Source organism: Oncorhynchus gorbuscha, linkage group LG20 (genome assembly GCF_021184085.1).
Source record: "Oncorhynchus gorbuscha isolate QuinsamMale2020 ecotype Even-year linkage group LG20, OgorEven_v1.0, whole genome shotgun sequence".
Lineage (NCBI taxonomy): Eukaryota > Metazoa > Chordata > Actinopteri > Salmoniformes > Salmonidae > Oncorhynchus > Oncorhynchus gorbuscha.
The window spans coordinates 18765629-18785926 of NC_060192.1; the positions used below are offsets into that span (position 1 = coordinate 18765629).

General features: G+C 44.0%; 1 protein-coding gene across 3 annotated transcripts in view; it reads right to left on the bottom strand.

Annotated features, from left to right (window-relative positions):
* Positions 1 to 1023: 1023 nt before the first annotated feature.
* LOC124006983 (G-protein-signaling modulator 1-like) overlaps positions 1024 to 20298 on the bottom strand; it is a 67270-nt gene continuing 47995 nt past the window's right edge. For all 3 annotated transcript variants that reach the window (XM_046317201.1, XM_046317202.1, XM_046317200.1), the window contains exons 12-14: positions 5714 to 5876; positions 5192 to 5397; positions 1024 to 4969 (exon numbers count right to left, since the gene is read on the bottom strand). In XM_046317201.1, coding sequence (XP_046173157.1) covers positions 4781 to 4969; positions 5192 to 5397; positions 5714 to 5876 — 558 coding nt within the window. In that variant the 3' untranslated portion in view covers positions 1024 to 4780. The remainder of the gene's footprint in view (positions 4970 to 5191; positions 5398 to 5713; positions 5877 to 20298) is intronic.

The following is a 20298-nucleotide window of genomic DNA, read 5'->3' on the forward strand; positions in this document are numbered from 1 at the left end:
GGGAGAGAGAGGAGGAGAGGGGAGTTTGGGGGCAGTGTGCCTTCGACTGCTGTAAGAATGTATTATTGTCATCATGTGTTGTGTGTTCGATCTACGGAAGCTTTGCTTTTGCATTTACAGTTTACATCCTTGGGCAGAGGTTGTTAAATTGAGGGGAAGAGAGAGAGTGAGCTCGGAAGCTAGGGAGAGACCAAGCTAATGAGGAAGTCAGAGGGGGATTATCAGCTAACTGCAGATTGATATGTTGTTCCTTTTAATATGGAATGAACCAACTGCTGGGGAGGGGGGGGGGCTATGTAGGAGGATTGTGGTCTGTTCCAGCAGAATACTTGAGATGCATGGGAATTACTTTGCTAAAAAAAATTACAAAAATAAATCCCATCGCAAGCCTCAGCTGTAATATCACAGACGAGACGTTGTTTATGTGCAGGAAATGCCGGGAATTATCAAATGACTCTCAAACAATAAAATAGCAATGTTGCATCTGTTTCTTTGCAATAAACAGGAAAAGAGCCATTGTGCTAAGGTGAACCACAACTCAAGCTGTATAAAGAGCACTGCCTTTCTTTTCATTCTCGTCACTGTTGTAATCTCCTTTGGAAAACAGAGAAAAGCAAACCAACATGTTTGGTCGGTTCACTGTGCCTCGCCCAACTAAGGGCAAGTCAATGACACTCCCCATCCTTTTTTTATGACCTTGATTTTAGTTGCTGCTATAAGGAGTCGTTCTTGTCTGGGCGAGGAGACTCATTTGATAATGATGATGTAAAACATTACATATCGGATATCTAAAGACTATCCAGGTCTTTGGGTGGGGGGGGGAATTGAATCATACACTACACCAATTGGGTGTGGACGTAAGAATGGTTCTGCAATATAGTATGGGGTGTAATCAAAAAAAGGTAGCCACAACAACACCCACATGCAATGTGTTGAAGTTGAAGCAAAGCCGGTTGTTTGAAAGCAGACTTTCTTATGGTAATGAGTAGAACACTTGATGGGACATGACAACAGAGGCACATAAAACATTGGAATCAATATTTATTAAAAGCAGAAGGGACATCTTTATGTCCTCAAATGGAACATAAATACAAAAAAATATATGTACATATGGTAGTGACAAATAGAAGCGTACCGGATAGATCAGGACCAAGTTTACCCTTATAAGTTATGGAAAAATAGAGGAAATGAGCTCTGTTTGGAAAACAGTGGGGACCTTGTAAGCCTCTTATTACAGAGATCGAGATGAATCATATAGATCACGACCCATCCCGAGTTAGGTTTATGGCCCACTCTGGGATAGGGTCATGACTCTTGAGGTACAAAGTAGAGCTACACGGTAAAACTAACATTTACAAATGGAGTCCCAAAGAGGAAGAGCAACAAAAATGTCCATTATGGATCATCAGTTAGGCAACACGTTACTGTATGTTTAGATCTTACTACAAGCTGTTTTAGTTTCATTTCTTCAGTATACACCTGTCTCTGGTCCACTGGGTCTGCTACAGGATAACTCTACAGGATCATTCTGATAACCACAAGAGAACAGAAATACAAAAAGGCACTAACATTTTTTGCAAATATACTCTATCCTTTACAAAATGATCTGCAAAAAATATGCAAAGTATATACTGTACAGTTATGTATAGCTTGTCACTGAAATAATAAAAAGTGCTTAAAAGCATTATACTTGCTCACAGGATTACATCCTCAACCTCAGGAATGACCAAAGTCTCATTTCCAATAGGACACACAGGACAGCTGTAGTACACATGTTTCACCACAAAGGGACAGTATACAAGCAGAATATAAAACTAACCCCTCCTAGACAATTGGAAACTGAAGACTAACAGCTGTGGCAATGTAGAAGGAGATCCCTGCAACACAGGATTGTGTATGCATAGGCTATACATCTACTCCTGTGCCGTCCTAAAAAAAAGTCCCCGATCCATTGGACTGTCAGCTCTAAGGTCATTGGTCAGAGAAAGGTTGATCAAGTTGATGGCATTGTGGGGGTTACCATTAGACATTTGTTGATTGCAATCAGTATACTGCCTATATACTGCACTATTGGCACTTCCATGGCCTAAATGAAGAGATGCACTTTGATTTGAGCTTGATTCAACTCTCTAAAACAATATATTCTTGACATTTTGTATACTATTAAACATAACATTTATTTTGAGAAATGTATAATTTTTTGTTTTAAACCTGTTTGTACTCCAGAAGACATGAACTCTATAATGACTAGACCTTGACTAACTGTGCTGTTTTATAATTATTCCTGAAGTCTCTTGAGCTGTTGTCTAATACCGAATGCAATTTTGACATAGCTAATACTGTCGTCAACAAAAATCACCAGCAGCAATCATCGTCATCCTTCAAACCAAACACTTCGCCATTATACGCTTTGAAATCACAGACCCCTGATACTTAGTAATACAATCGGAGTTTGAAAAAAAAACTGATTTAAGGCAGTAGATGGGGTAGAGTAAATATCTTGTTGGCGTCTCAAACTCTAGCAAAACACTTAATTCACATAGATTTCTCCTGGAATTTGGATTTGTACACCTTTCAAATCTAAACAGATTCACAACAGCTGAAAGGGTGCCACCTATTGCACACCTATCCCTTCAAGGATCTCCTCGAGTGGTGGCCCAGGCAGGGTTGCAGACCAGTTGATGGCACCAGTACATGATTTGGTCACACCCCATGATAATGACCTCACCTGTGACTTATAATGTAGCTGCATTCCATACAGAACCAGGCAAGTAATGAAAAGCCATCTGGTAAATTAGCATTCCTCGGGCAGGGCTTGACATTCAGGTAAATTTGCCAGTGACACACCGGGCCAGTGCCAACTGGGAGCTACTGGCTCAAAATGAAAAGAATTACTGTCCTGGTAAAGCGGATGATGCACGCTGAGCAATGATGCACGCTGAGCAAGTAGCTTATAATGTCCTACCCTCCATACAGAAATCATTCAATTTTAACTTGACAACATCATATTAACATTGATTGTTTGGAGGGGAAAATAAAACCTTTGCAAAATCTCAAACATTGTGTTAATAGCTAGGTTTCCATCCAATTAGCGACCGATTTTCATGCGAATACTCAAAACTTCTCCCACCAGAGATGAGTTTCCATCAAATTGACTTGATGTGGATAAAAGGCTGTGTGCGGCCCATACACATTATTTTTGATGTTACCAAATAAAAAAATGGGTTTCCATCACATCTTCAAGTCTACTGATGGTTCTGTGACATTTTGTTTTTGAGTTATATAGCGAATGTGCCCACTCTGGTCTTGGCTCGTGCCCTCTAGCCAACAGCTTGCAGAAACAGTGCGGGTATAGCCTACATGATGAGATTATTATAGACAAATGGCAGATTATTAGTCAAATGGCAGCCAAGCATCACGTCACCAGAATAACACCCTCGATATGTATTATATAGGAGCATCAAGCTCATTACTGTGCACTTTCACCAGCCCATAAGCTATTTCATCTGTAGCCTAATAAACTGCATAGTTTCCCAAGTCGCAGTGGGAGCAACCCACAACATATCACCACGTGACTCCAAGTTTACTTTGATATGATGATCAATATTTGTGCATAAAGGCATTTCCACTGCCATTTCTCACATAATTTTAGACACAAAAAGATCACACCTTGTGTTGCGTATTTTGTTTTGTCAATATTTGGAAAGGTTACTTTCCAAATAATATTTCCAAATATTAGCTGTTTACATCTGGCCTGTCATGAAATGTCTCATCCGACATGTACTTTACTCACATAAAAAGGTTGGAAGGAAACCTGGTTAGTGTTAGTGATTTTGAACAGTCAGTCTACAGGTGTAGAGCCCTATAAAATCAGTTTTGGTAAATTCATTTTTCCCGGTTTAATTTAATAGTTTTCCTTGTTTTTTCCAGGTTCTCACTGTCACAATCACACTGTTTTAATAGGAAAACTACAACAACTTGGATGTTTTAAGTCCACAACAATGCTTAAACCACATCAGGAGACTACATTTAAGGTCTGGGAACAATAAAAAAAAGTATAATTGGAGAATTAAGTTGCATTTAATTCAATTGCCTAGCAGTGTTCTTGTACTGTGCAATGTACAGTGTGGGCTACACTGACAGAGTTAGCAGAAAAATTCATATATCATACAAATCATTTTTTTTTTTTTACGAGGCAAGTCAGTTAAGAACAATTTCTTATTTTCAATGACGGCCTAGGAATAGTGGGTTAACTGCCTTGTTCAGGGGCAGAACACCAGATGTTTACCTTGTCAGCTTGGGGATTTGATCTTGCAACCTTTCGGTTGCTAGTCCAACGCTCTAACCACTAGGCTACCTGCTGCCCCACATTCTGTCAGATAGTCCTACTTTCCAGTCAACATTTAATTGGAAAGGTGTTTTAGGAAAACCTTTAGACACGTTCATTCAAACAGTGGATGATGACCGAATTGCACATCGCATACCCATTGTTTGCATACCCATTGTTTGTATACCCATTGTTTGCATACCCATTGTTTGCATACCCATTGTTTGCATACCCATTGTTTGCATACCCATTGTTTGCATACCCATTGTTGCTGCCCACTGCTATTAGAATAAATCTTGATAATAGAAAAAAAGCTAATTGTGAACCAAAAACTAAGATGACAAGCAAAACATTTTCACTGACACCCTAGCGACCAATTCAAAATTGGTTTTGCATTGCCAAGTCAAATGGTCGCAATCTCAAACCCTGCCCCAGGGCTGATTGCTTGGGCCCCTAGCTGGAGTCCCCGGATGGGTCGGAGTCGGGCCCGTCCTGTTCTTCTGAGGGGAGGTGGACCCGCTGCTCGTCCATGCGCTTGGCCTGTGCTCTCTGGATCAGACTGAAGAAGTCCTCGTCAGGCACCGTGGGAGCCCGGGGCCCCCCTTCTGGTGGGGAGCACCGCTGGTCATCAATCCTGGAGGACTTGGTTTAGACCATGAGAGTGAGAGAGACAGTGAGAGAGAAGGAGAGACATACATCTAAAATTGCAATTCATGAGTGCTGCAATTCATGAATCCTGCATAACCTGAGATAAGCACAAATATTTGTGTATTTTACCTAAATTACGCATCGATGGATGTCAATGGGAGACTAAGGTTAAGATTTAACCCATAGAGATGCTGAGGCAGTGAGACATGGCCTTACTTGGCACTTGATAAGCATGTTGAAGAAGTCATCGCTGGGCTCCTGGGGGTCTGTGTCAACACACAGGTGGCCCAGGTTGTTATTGGTGATCCTGAGGCCCGGCAGGTTGCTGACGCTGACCCGCTGGTCATCCAGGCGACGGCTCTGGGAGCTGACGATCAGGTCAAACAGCTCCTCTGTCTGGGGCGAGGAGATGAGCGCTGGATCTGAGAGAAAAGGGAGTTGGATTATATTCCTTTACTGTAATTGACCCCCCCCCAAAAAAAAATCAATGCCACACATTTCTGACTAGAGATGTCCGGCAATGTGTGCTTTGAGTGATACATTGAGTCATGCATTGACGTGAAAGGAAGTTAATGGAAGTAATGGAATTCAGGGATCCTCATTCACATAGATTTCTCCTAGAATTTGGATTTGTACACCTTTCAAACCGAAACAGATTCACAGCAGATCCTTAATGGAAGTAGTATCAGGGATCCTCTAGCTTTACACTGTCGTAACAGCACTAATTCGCTAACCTACCTAGCATTTCATTAAGAGAGACAGCCCCTCCATTCTCGCCATTTTCTCCGTTCTCTACATTCGGGTCGTCAAGGTGGCAGCGCTGGTCGTCCATGCGGCTGCTCTGAAACTTGCTGAGGAGGTCGAAGAAGCAGTCCTCATCAGAGGGGTCACGACTTAGCTTCTGAAAGAGAGAGACATGGACGCTAAGTGATAGAAGAGGCAGCACAACCCCTCATCCCACACACATTGACTCAATTGTCTCTTATATCCTTTTTATGTGGTTCATGTTCTGCTCGTGGAGCGGCAGGTAGCCTAGTGGTTAGAGCATTGGGCCAGTTACTTAAAGGTTGCTAGATCGAGTCCCCGAGCTGACAAGGTAAAAATATCTCGTTTTGCCCCTGAACAAGTCAGTTAACCCACTGCTCCTAGGCTGTAATTCTATATAAGAATTTGCTCTTAACTAACTTGCCTAGTTAAATAAAGATTAAATTGAAAAATTGTATAAGATAATAACTTGTTTGGGGCAAGTGGTGGTCTGGATTTTATTTAAACAGCAAGTCAAGTTGAGATCACGGTCTCCTTCTCAGAGAAATTGATTTCAGCCACACCCGTTGCTGACAAATGTATAAGATCGAGCACACAGCCATGCAATCTCTATAGACAAACATTCATCGTACAATGGCCTTACTGAAGAGCTTAGTGACTTTCAACGTGGCACCGTCAAGTCAGTTCCTCAAATATCAGCCCTGCTAGAGCTTCCCCGGTCAACTGTAAGAGCAGTTATTGTGAAGTGGAAACGTGTAGGAGCAACAACGGCTCAGCCTTGAAGTGATAGGCCAAAAAGGCTAACAGAACGGGACCACCAAGTGCTGAAGCACTTAGCGCATACAAATGGTCTGTCAACTCCCATATTAATGCCCATGGTTTTGGAATGAGATGTTTGACGAGCAGGTGTCCACATACTTTTGGTAGTGTAGATAGATAGAAATACAGATATCTATCTATCTAATCTAAGAAGCACCTTTGGCAGCGATTACAGATGTGAGTCTTTCTAGGTAAGACTGTAAGAGCTTTCCACACCTGGACAACAATTGCACAACATTTTCCCATTATTATTTTCATAATACCTTCAAGCTCTGTCAAATTAGTTGTTGATAGTTTCTATACAACCCCTTACAGGTCTTGCAATATATTTTCAAGTAGATTTAAGTCAAAACTGTAACTCGGCCACTCCGGAACATTCACTGCCTTCTTGGTAAGCAACTGAAGTGTATATTTGGCCTTGTGTTTTAGGTTATTGTCCTGCTGAAAGGTGAATTTGTCTCCTAGTGTCTGGTGGAAGTAGACAGCCAGATTTCCCTCTAGGATTTTGCCTGAGCTTAGCTCTATTCAGTTTAATTTTATATATGAAGAGTGGTACTCAGTGATGTGTTGTGTTACATTTTCCCTTTACATAATGCTTTGAATTCAGGACATAAAGTGCATTTCTTTGACACATTTTTTGCTGTTTTACTTCAGTGCCTTTCTCTGCAGCAACTGAGGTAGGAAGGATACCTGCATCTTTGTAGTGACTGGGTGTATTGATACACCATCCAAAGTGTAGTTAACAACTTCACCATGCTTCAAAGGATATTCAATGTCTGCTTTTTTATTTTCACTCTTCTGACAAACCTTCTTTGCGAGGCATTAGAAAACCTCCCGATTTTTGTTGTTGAATCTGCGTTTGAAATTCACTGCTCGACTGAGGGACCTTACAGATAATTGTATGTATAGCATAAAGATATGAGGTAGGCATTAGAAAATACACAGTGCGAGTCCATGCAACTTAAGCAAATTTTTACTCCTGAACTTATTTAGGCTTGCCATAACCAAGGGGTTGAATACCTACAATATTTAGCTTTTAATGTTTTATTAATTTGTACACATTTCTAAACACAAAATTGAACTTTGACATTCTGGGGTATTTTGTGTAGGCCAGTGACGAAAAAAAATCTGAATGACATGTTTAAGCCTTAAGACAATTGAGACATGGGTTGTGTGCCATTCAGAAGGTGAATGGGCAAGACAAAAGATTGAAGTGCCTTTGAACGGGGTATAGTAGTGATGCCAGGCGCACCGGTTTGTGTCAAGAACTACAACTCTGCTGGGTTTTTCACGCTCAACAGTTTCCTGTGTGTATCAAGAATGGTCCACCACCCAAAGGACATCCAGCCAACTTGACACGACTGTAGGGAAGCATTGCCCAGCATCCCTGTGGAACACTTGACACCTTGTAGAGTCCATGCCCTGACGAATTGAGGCTGTTCTGGTGGGGTGCAATTCAATATGAGAAAGCTGTTTCTGGAATGGCTATTAGTGTGATTCTCTAGTTTTAGCCCAATGCAATCATTGGCAGTACAATTATGGTCTCTACACAGTAAAGTACTTAAGTAAAAATACTTTAAAATACTACTTAAGGAGTTTTTTGGTGTATCTGTACTGTACTTTACTAAACTCAGCAAAAAAAGAAATGTCCCCTTTTCAGGACCCTGTCTTTCAAAGATAATTTGTAATATCCAAATAACTTCAAAGATCTTCATTGTAAAGGGTTTAAACACGGTTTCCCATGCTTGTTCAAGGAACTATAAACAATTAACGAACATGCACCTGTGGAACGGTCGTAAAGACACTAACAGCTTATAGACGGTAGGCAATTAAGGTCACAGTTATGAACACTAAAGAGGCCTTTCTACTGATTCTGGAAAAACACCAAAAGAAAGATACCCAGGGTCCCTGCTCATCTGCCCGAACATGCCTTAGGCATGCTGCAAGGAGGCATGAGGACTGCAGATGTGGCCAGGGCAATAAATTGCAAAGTCCGTACTGTGAAATGCCTAAGACAGCGCTACAGGGAGACAGGACGGACAGCTGATCTTCCTCGCAGTGGCAGGCCACGTGTAATAACACCTGCACAGGATTGGGACATCTGAACATCACACCTGCGGGACAGGTACAGGATGGCAACAACAACTTCCCGAGTTACACCAGGAACACACAATACCTCCATCAGTACTCAGACTGTCCGCACTAGGCTGAGAGAGGCTGGACTGAGGGCTTGTAGGCCTGTTGTAAGGCAAGACCTCACCAGACATCACCGGCAACAACGTCACCTATGGGCACAAACCCACCATCGCTGTGCTCTTCACTGAAGAGTCACAGTTTTGTCTCACCTGGGGTGATGGTCAGATTTGCATTTATCGTCGAAGGAATGAGAGTTACACTGAGGCCTGTATTCTGGAGCGGAATCGATTTGGAGGTGGAGGGTCCGTCATGGTCTGGGGCGGTGTGTCACAGCATCATCGGACTGAGCTTGTCATTGCAGGCAATCTCAACGCTGTGCATTACAGGGAAGACATCCTCCGCCCTCATGTGGTACCCTTCCTGCAGGCTCATCCTGACATGACCCACCAGCATGACAATGCCATCAGCCATACTGCTCGTTCTGTTTGTGATTTCCTGCAAGACAGGAATGTCCGTGTTCTGCCATGGCCACCGAAGAGCCCGGATCTCAATCCCATTGAGCACGTCTGGGACCTGTTGGATCAGAGGGTGAGGGCTAGGACCATTCCCCCCAGAAATGTCCAGGAACTTGCAGGTGCCTTGATGGAAGAATGGGGTAACATCTCACAGCAAGAACTGGCAAATCTGGTACAGTCCATGAGGAGGAGATGCACGGCAGTACTTAATGCAGCTGGTGGCCACACCAGATACTGACTGTTACTATTGATTTTGACCCCCCCCCCACTTTGTTCAGGGACACATTATTCAATTTCTGTTAGTCACATGTCTGTGGAACTTGTTCAGTTAATGTCTCAGTTGTTGAATCTTATGTTCATACATTACATTTACATTTACATTTAAGTCATTTAGCAGACACTCTTATTCAGAGCGACTTACATACAAATATTTACCCATTTTAAGTTTGTTGAAATTAAACGCAGTTGACAGTGAAGGAGTTTATTCATGTTTTTTTTGCAATTTTGACTTTACAACATTCCTAAAGAAAATCATGTACTTTTTACGTACATTTTCCCTGACACCCAAAAGTACTTGTTACATTCTGACAGGAAAATGGTCCAATTCACACACTTATCAAGAAAACACTGCTGGTCATCCCTACTGCATCTGTACTTGCGGACTCATTAAACACAAATGCTTCGTTTGTAAATTATGTCTGAGTGTTAGAGTGTGCCCCATGGACAATTCTGCTGTCTGGTTTGCTTATTATAAGGAATGTTAAAGGTTTTTTACTTTTACTTTTCATATTCAAGTATATTTTAGCAGTTCCATTTATTTTTTTTTTATTTAACCTTTATTTAACAAGGTAGGCTAGTTGAGAACAAGTTCTCATTTGCAACTGCGACCTGGCCAAGATAAAGCATAGCAATTCGACACATACAACAACACAGAGTTACACATGGAATAAACAAAACATACAGTCAATAATACAGTAGAACAAAAAAAGAGCCTATGTACAGTGAGTGTAAATGAGGTAAGATAAGAGAGTTAAGGCAATAAATAGACCATGGTGGTGAAGTAATTACAATATAGCAATTAAACACTGGATTGGTAGATGTGCAGAAGATGAATGTGCAAGTAGAGATACTGGGGTGCAAAGGAGCAGGATAAATAAATACTGTATGGGGATGAGGTAGGTAGATAGATGGGCTGTTTACAGATGGGCTATGCACAGGTGCAGTGATCTGTGAGTTGCTCTGACAGCTGGTGCTTAAAGCAAGTGAGGGAGATATCAGTCTCCAGCTTCAGAAATGTTTGCAGTTCGTTCCAGTCATTGGCAGCAGAGAATTGGAAGGAAAGACTACCAAAAAAGAGAAATTGGCTTTGGGGGTGACCAGTGAGATATACCTGCTCGAGTGCTACAAGTGGGTGCTGCTATGGTGACCAGTGAGCGAAGGCGGGGCTTTACCTAGCGGAGACTTGTAGATAACCTGTAGCCAGTGGGTTTGGCGACGGGTATGACGAGTATGAAGCGAGGGCCAACCAACGAGAGCGTACAGGTCACAATGGTGGGTAGTGTATGGGGCTTTGGTGACAAAACAGATGACACTGTGATAGACTGCATCCAGTTTGTTGAGTAGAGTGTTGGGCGGCTATTTTACAGATGACATCATCGAAGTCAAGGATCGGTAGGATGCTCAGTTTTACGAGGGTATGTTTGGCAGCATTTACTTTTGATACTTAACCAAAAACATTTAGACTTTTACTCAAGTAGCATTTTACTGGGTGACTGACTTTTACTTGAGTCATTTTATATTAAAGTATCTTAACTTTTACTCAACTATGACAATTGAGTACTTTTTCCAACACTGCCTCTACATAATTTTGGCGATCTGTGTGTTGCATTAAAAATCAAGTTGTTGTTGTTTAAGTTGTTCTGAAACCTTTTCCTAGCACTTTGGATACAATACGCCTTTGATACTGCCCGGAATAGCGTACTGCCTGGAATAGCGTACTGCCTGGAATAGCGTACTGCCTGGAATAGCGTACTGCCTGGAATAGCGTACTGCCTGGAATAGCGTACTGCCCGGAATAGCGTACTGCCCGGAATAGCGTACTGCCTGGACTGCCGGAATAGCGTACTGCCTGGAATAGCGTACTGCCTGGAATAGCGTACTGCCTGGAATAGCGTACTGCCCGGAATAGCGTACTGCCCGGAATAGCGTACTGCCCGGAATAGCGTACTGCCCGGAATAGCGTACTGCCCGGAATAGCGTACTGCCTGGAATAGCGTACTGCCTGGAATAGCGTACTGCCTGGAATAGCGTACTGCCTGGAATAGCGTACTGCCTGGAATAGCGTACTGCCTGGAATAGCGTACTGCCTGGAATAGCGCATATGTCACGATTTCCGCTGAAGTTGGTCCCCCTCCTTGTTCGGGCGGCGTTCGGCGGTCCAAGTCACCGACCTAATTTTCCTTTGGTTTTGTCTTGTCTTCCATCACACCTGGTTCCAATCCCATCAATTACATGTTGTGTATTTAACCTTCTGTTCCCCCTCATGTCCTTGTCGGTGATCGGTTGTTGTAGGTGCTTGTGCACGTCTGTCCTGGTGTGTGTCGGGTCATATACCCATGATTTGATTGTTCTGTTTCCCGGTGGGTTTTTTTGTGTTATTAAACTGCGCCGTTTGGAAACAGTTTTTGCTCTCCAGCGTCTGACTTCTCTGCCGCCAGTACGCACCACTAACAGCATAACAGTGTTCTCACAATCTGACCAATTACGTCCCTCAGTGCTGAGAATGCCCTACCTAGGGTTTATACCTTGGCCTAGATCTTCAAGGTTGCTCAATCTGTCACCTGACATAATGTAAAAATAAACCTCCTTTCTTGCCAACTCTAAATTTCACATGAATAACGAAACTAGACCTTTCAAAGCTATCAACACCTCAGTGTTAATATGTTGATGAATATGTTACAAATAATGTATACTGTTATAACAAGCTAATTCCAATGTAAATATGATTATTCATCACTATTTAGATCACTTTTGTTTATTTGGGTCAAACATTGCACAACCTCTTTATACAGTACACATAAATTATCCAGAATCAACATCCCAGTACTACAGTATAGCCATCTCCAATTTCCACCCTCAGGATACATTGACATGATTCTCTGCACTGAAGAAGTGTGTGATCCTGCCTCCATGTTGATGATAAATGCCTTGGCAGGTTAATGGTAGACATCAAAGGCGGTAAACCATAGGACACATCATGGATCAGTAATGGCTGATGGTGTTATTATCACCCTGGATGTCATACCATAATGACACGCCATTATGGCACAATCAACACCAAGCATTATCGCCAAACAAATCGAACTGGATACACAACGTACAATCCCATTACGTTCTGGTAGCAAATTAGATTGACTAAACATTTGCTTTGATAATTGAAAACCTTTAAAACTCAATTTGGTGCAGCATGATATAGACAAAGGGCAACTCACAGTGAACAAGGGGCAACTCACAGTGAGCAAGAACCAGAATCAGGTCAGAGACTAGAATGTTCAGTAGTACGATACAACAGTGATATTGCTATAGGCGGTCACATTTTCAGCAGCAACTTTTCTTGTGAAAACTTCATAACAAAATTAGACTACCCTTCAAATGTTGCTTTACTGGGTATTATAAATGAATTTAAATGTGTCTGACTCTCTGGCAAAGCAAAAACATTTAGGCTAACACTTAGTGTTGCTATCTAACTAGTCTATCATCCATCAAACAATAATTTTGATAAAGAGTATGAAGTGACTTACCACACAAGCACCTCTCTTTCCGATCTTTCCCTTTCTCTCTCTCCAAGCGCTCTCCCCTTCCCTCACTCTCCACACGCCTGACTCACTCCCCTCTCTTCCCCCACCACTCTCCTCCTTTCCACCCTCCCTCTCTCTCTCTCTTCCCCTCACCACTTCCCTCTCTCTCCCATCTCTCATCCCCGCGTCACCATCTCTCTCGCTCGCTCTCTTTCCCTCCCTCTCTCTCTTCCCCTCGCCATCTCCCTCCCACCATTTCTCTCCTTCGTCAATTCCCTCCCTCGCCATCTCCCTCCGACTCTGTCTGTCCCTCCCTCCCTCCCTCCCTTCCCCTCTCTCCCTCGCCACCTCTCTCCCTCCCCCTCGCCACATCTCTCTCTCTCCCTCGCCCTCGCCACCTCTTTTTCTCTCTATCTCTCAATGCCTCCCCCTCCGCCCCGCCTACCTCGCCATCTCCCTCCCTTCCCCTTGCCCCCTCCCTCTCTCTCTCTCTCTCCCCCTCACGCCCTCTCTCCACCTGCCTCCCTTACCACCTCCCTCCCTCTTCCCCTCGCCACCTCCTTCTCTAGCCACCTCCTTCCCCCTTCCCCTCGCCACCTCCCTCCCACTTCTCCTCACCCACTTCCCTCTCTCGCCACCTCCCTCCCACTTCCCCTCGCCACCTCCCTCCCACTTCCCCTCGCCACCTCCCTCCCACTTCCCCTCGCCACCTCCCTCCCACTTCCCTCGCCACCTCCCTCCCTCGCCACCCTCTTCCCCTCACAACCTCCCTCACCTCTCCCCTCACAACCTCCCTCCCTCCCTCTTCCCCACCTCCCTCTTCCCCTCGCCATCTCCCTTTCGCCATCTCCCTCTCTCATCCCCTCGCCATCTCCCTCGCCATCTCCCTCCCTCGCCTCTTCCCGCTCTCGCCTCTTCCCTCTCTCGCCCTCTCCCTCCCTCTTCCCCTCGCCACCTCCTTCTCTAGCCACCTCCTTCCCTCTTCCCCTCGCCACCTCCCTCCCACTTCCCCTCACCACCTCCCTCTCTCGCTAACTCCCTCACTCTTCCCCTCGCCACCTTCCTCACTCTTCCCCTCGCCACCTCCCTCCCTCGCCACCTCCCTCCCTCGCCTCTTCCCCTCGCCACCTCCCTCGCCTCTTCCCCTCGACACCTCCCTCTTCCCCTTGCCACCTTCCTCCCTCTTCCCCACCTCCCTCCCTCCCTCTTCCCCTCGCCACCTCGCCACCTCCATCTCTCGCCACCTCTATCTCTCGCCACCTCCATCTCTCGCCACCTCCATCTCTCGCCACCTCCATCTCTATCTCTCGCTCTCGCAACCTCCCGCTCTCGCCACCTCCCTCTCTCGCCACCTCCCTCACTGCCCCTCACCCTTGGCACAGGAAGCTTAATAATGGCCTCCACTTTTGCCATGAATGGTCAGACTTTTCCTTGACCCACTACCTTTCCTAGGTTGCAAGTTATGCAAGATACGGTCATACATCTTGACCCCAAGATGGCCTGCAATACTACCCTCATAAGTACAGTATCTCTTGTCGGAGTGTAACTGGAACGACAATTTGAGATTGTAGCCTGTAGCCTTGAAGCCTTGAATAAAAGTGTTGTGGGAATACTATTTTCTCACCTCATAACGTCATCTTTGTCAAAGTAACACACTCAAACTCATTCACTGGATGTACAGTATCTCCGCAAATAGAAGGGAGAGATTTTTTCTGTTCAGTAATCATAATGCTTCCTAAACAGTGTCAACTGTAAGAATCCTCTCTCTTTTCAGAGGTCCTACCAACCCGCTCTCCTTTGGGGTCTTCAAAGGAGAGGTCAACTCAGGAGTTCCACCAAAATCCAATCTGGTCTCAGAGCATTTCGTATTATTCTGTACTTGAATCTGAACACTCAATTTAGTATGATATGTTACATTTCGTGTGGTATGTATTAATTTGTGGATGACCATTAGCCAATTCACATTTGATGTTATGAATTACAGTTAGTATTATATGTTACGAATTTGAAAATGTTACCAATGTTACCAATTTGTAAAACATACAATAATGAGTTTCAGGTTAGGGTCAGCTAACATGCTAACATGCTAAGTAGTCCTTCTGTAGCTCAGTTGGTAGAGCATGGCGCTTGTAACGCCAGGGTAGTGGGTTCGATCCCCGGGACCACCCATACGTAGAATGTATGCACACATGACTGTAAGTTGCTTTGGATAAAAGCGTCTGCTAAATGGCATATATTATATTATATTATTATATATTAAGTAGTTGAAAAGTTGCTTATTAGCTAAAATGCGAAAGTTGTCTATGATGAGATTCGAACTTGCAACCCCAGGGTTGCTAGATGTTCTCGTTATACTCCCACCCATGCACCTCAACCAACCACTGTACTTTCCTGTTTGCCTTAAGTAAACATACCAAACAGAACATATAATATTTGTGTGTCCCAGATAACATTTACTACGTTACGGCTAGTCACTGAGACCAGGCTGCAAAGTCAGGACCACACAGAAATGTTTCAGACAGATCAAATATGGTGAGACTACTGACATCCTCCTCAAAACTAGACTTGCTCTCAGCAATCTTCTTAGACATAGCACGTGGAAAAGCACCAGCTAGGAACACTCTAGGGTATTTCTCTGATAACCCATCAGGTTCCTCTACTCTGGCACCTAACAAACAACAGAATTCACCACAATTTTCCCTCCCGCCAAATCATTGCCTAAAATCAACAAGACTCCCTTCACAGGTAGGGTAGGCTTCACTCCAACGACCACGCGACCAGAAACAAGATCAGACTTGAGTTCCACATTCTACAAGCAACCCATCTCCACGCCTTGAACCAACACAGTCACCAGTTGCTGAAGTGTCAAACAAAATGAAGGACTGGGCGGCCCCAATGTCTTCCAGTATCTTCATTGGCTGTTTAACAGCATCACCACTCTGCAGAGATACAAACCCTTCTGAAACAAAGCGTTCATTCAAATCTGATCTTGTTTAGGAGATAAACCAGTCCCAACCAGAGACTTAATGCGCTGGAGGGCTCCCACAAGAAGAAAGCTTTTTCTCTCAAAATGTTGTGTTTCAACTTAGGACAGGCACAGAGACAAATATGGCTTTTCTCATGGCAGTAAAGCCAAACTGGCAAATACGGTTAACCAGTTCTGTCCATCCTTGTCTCTGGGTGCTGGTGGAAAAGACAAACCTTGTAGTGAAAGAGGACTTCTCTGCATAGTTTTTTTGTGTAGGGATATTAGTACTTTGTGCCCTGTTTGAATATATTTTTAGGTCAACACAAACTCATACTCATCTGCAAGGACTGCAGCTTTCTAAAGCATGATAACCTTGTGCTCATTAATGTAGGTAGCAACCCTTGATTCCTGGTGTTTGTGATGCTCGCTGTTTGGTGCGATGCAGATCCGGTGGTGAGTGTGGGGAAACAGAGGTGACGCAGTCTGTTCTTTTGAGATTTGACAAAGTCATGTTAATATATATGAGTTATTCCGTTAGCGGTTTTGTGCCGAATCCACTGCAGTGTTACAGGTGTCACGTTTATGGGCATGTTGCAGCAGTGTGTAGGAGGGAGATTCCAAGATGTGGGAAGTGTGCAGGAACACATGGAACAGAGGAATGTGTAATTTTGGTGGAAAACATGTCAACTGTAGGGGTGCCCATGTTTCTGGGGATCAGAGTTGTCCGGTAAAAGAGGCGGCAGGTTGAGGTGGCCAGGTTCAGAGAGGCAGGTTGAGGTGGCCAGGGTCAGAGAGGCAGGTTGAGGTGGCCAGGGTCAGAGAGGCAGGTTGAGGTGGCCAGGGTCAGAGAGGCAGGTTGAGGTGGCCAGGATCAGAGAGGCAGGTTGAGGTGGCCAGGATCAGAGAGGCAGGTTGAGGTGGCCAGGGTCAAAGCAGTGCAGAAGATGTCATATTCTGAGGCAGTGAAGAAAGTAGGAGGGTGGATCAAGGGTGAGGGATTCTGAGAGGAACCCTGTGAATAGTAGATCTGTGCCAGAACAGAGGGATATGCCAATGAGTGATATGTTTCAGTTAGGTTGGCTTCTTAGTGTTCATAGCAATGGTTATCAACTGTACTGCAGAGATGGTACGTAAGAAAATAGAAGTTGTGGTGGCAGCTGCAGAAAAGTACTTGGGGATATGAGATTTCACTTCAGAAGAGTTACAGGGTGTGTTTAGCGGTAGTGTCCAGTCCTCTCAGGCATGGGATAGAATCAAACAGGGATAAAGCATTGGAATAAGGTGGTGGGTTTTAATGAGGGAAGGGTAAAAAAAAGGATATACAGTCATGGCCAAAAGTTTTGTTAATGACACAAATATTAATTTTCAAGACGTCTGCTGCCTCAGTTTGTATAATGGCAATTTGCATATACTCCAGAATGTTATGAAGAGTGATCTGATGAATAGCAATTAATTGCAAAGTCCCTCTTTGCCATGCAAAAGACCTGAACCCCCAAAAAACATTTCTACTGCATTTCAGCCCTGCCACAAAAGGACCAGCTGACATCATGTCAGTGATTCTCTCGTTACCACAGGTGCGAGTGTTGACGAGGACAAGGCTAGAGATCACTCTGTCATGCTGATTGAGTTCGAATAACAGACTGGAGGCTTCAAAAGGAGGGAATCGTGCTTGGAATCATTGTTCTTCCTCTGTCAACCATGGTTACCTGCAAGGAAACACGTGCAGTCATCATCGCTTTGCACAAAGAGGGCTTCACAGGCAAGGATATTGCTGCCAGTAAGATTACACCTAAATCAACCATTTATCGGATCATCAAGAACTTCAAGGAGAGCGGTTCAATTGTTGTGAAGAAGGCTTCGGGGCGCCCAAGAATGTCCAGCAAGCGCCAGGACCATCTCCTAAAGTTGATTCAGCTGCGGGGTTGGGGCACCACCAGTACAGAGCTTGCTCAGGAATGGCAGCAGGCAGGTGTAAGTGCATCTGCACGCACAGTGGAGGATGGCCTGGTGTCAAGAAGGGCAGCAAAGAAGCTACTTCTCTCCAGGAAAAACATCAGGGACAGACTGATATTCTGCAAATGGTACAGGGATTGGACTGTTGAGGACTGGAGTAAAGTAATTTTCTCTGATGAATCCCCTATCCGATTGTTTGGGTCATCGGGAAAAAAGCTTGTCCAGAGAAGACAAGGTGAGCACTACCATCAGCCTTGTGTCATGCCATCAGTAAAGCATCCTGAGACCATTCATGTGTGGGGTTGCTTCTCAGCCAAGGGAAAAGGCTCACTCACAATTCTGCCTAAGAACACAGCCATGAATAAAGAATGGTAGCAACACGTCCTCAGAGAGCAACTTCTCCCAACCATCCAGGAACAGTTCGGTGATGAACAATGCCTTTTCCAGCATGATGGAGCACCTTGCCATAAAGCAAAAGTGATAACTAGTGGCTCTGGGAACAAAACATTGATATTTTGGGTCCATGGCCAGGGAACTCCTCCGACCTTAATCCCATTGAGAACTTGTGATCAATCCTCAAGAGACGGGTGGACAAACAAACTCCAAGGATTGATTATGCAAGAATGGGCTGCCAACAGTCAGGATGTAGCCCAGAAGTTAATTGACAGTATGCCAGGGTGGATTGCAGAGGTCTTGAAAAAGAAGGGTCAACACTGCAAATATTGACTCTTTATATATACACAGTTGAAGTCTGAAGTTTACATACACTTAGATTGGAGTCATTAAAACTTGTTTTTCAACTACTCCACAAATGTCTGTTTAACAAACTACAGTTTTGGCCAGTCAGTATGGACATCTACTTTGTGCATGACAAGTAAGTTTGCCAACAATTGTTTACAGACAGATTATTTCACTGTATCACAATTCCAGTGGGTCAGAAGTTTACATACACTAAGTTGACTGTGCATTAAAACAGCTTGGAAAATTCTAGAAAATTATGTCATGGCCTTAGAAGGTTCTGATAGGCTAATTGACACCATACGAGTCAATTGGAGGTGTACCTGTGGATGTATTTCAAGGCCTACCTTCATACTCCGTGCCTTGTTGCTTGACATCATGGGAAAATCAAAAGAAATTAGGAAAAACCTCAGAAAAAAATCATTGTAGACCTCCACAAGTCTAGTTCATCCTTGGGAGCAATTTCCAAATGCCTGAAGGTACCACATTCATCTGTACCATCAATAGTACGCAAGTATAAACACCATGGGACCACGCAGCCGTCATACCGCTCAGGAAGGTGACGCATTCTGTATCCTAGAGATGAACATACTTTGGTGCGAAAAGTGCTAATCAATCCCAGAACAACAGCAAAGGACCTTGTGAAGATGCTGAAGGAAACAGGTACAAAAGTATCTATATCCACAGTAAAACGAGCCCTATATCGAAATATCCTGAAAGGCCCTCAGCAAGGAAAAAGCCAGTGCTCCAAAACTGCCATAAAAAAGCAAGACTATGGTTTGCAACTGCACATAGTACTTTTTGGAGAAATGCCCTCTGGTCTGATGAAACAAAAATATAACTGTTTGGCCATAATGACCATCATTATGTTTGGAGGAAAAAGGGAGATGCTTGCAACCCGAAGAACACCATCCCAACCGTGAAGCACGTGGGTGGCAGCATCATGTTGTGGGGGTACTTTGCTGCAGGAGGGACTAGTGCACTTCACAAAATAGATGGCATCATGAGGACCGAAAATGTTGTGGATATATTAAAGTGTGAAACAAATAGCCCAAAGTTCAAATACCATTTTTATTGACCTTATTTCTGTAGACAAGAGAACGATTAGCCAGATGAAGTCCACTTTGTCTCCATTTCAACCCCAAGTTGCACAACTGCTATTTTAGTCAGTCATTAAATAACAGGCTTCCTTCATACAATGGCTTCCTCGCCCTTTTCCATGTCAAGCCACTGATTGCAACAATAAACAGCATCACAGAACCGGGACGCATGGTTGGCCGCCTCAGATGCCAAGTGACAGCAAAGCACAACCGCTTTGGCTGACGCTGGCCGAGGATGCCCTAAGGATAACGGAAGCACAAAGGAATATTGTTGTGAACAATCTAGAGCAGTCAGAAAGGCCTGCAGGTTCACTTTGTGTTATTCCTGGACGCTGATTTATTCTGACGCCATCAGATACAGCACTCCTGTCTCTACCAGGAATTCACCTGGAGATCTAGATTGTCCAATAACCCTCATTAAATCACATCATGTCTCACCTATGGCACTTTCCCTTGCCTCTATAATCATGATGTACATCTCAGACTAAAAGGTGCAAAGATGCAAGGACCCTACAGGCTTCAGAAACGTCTT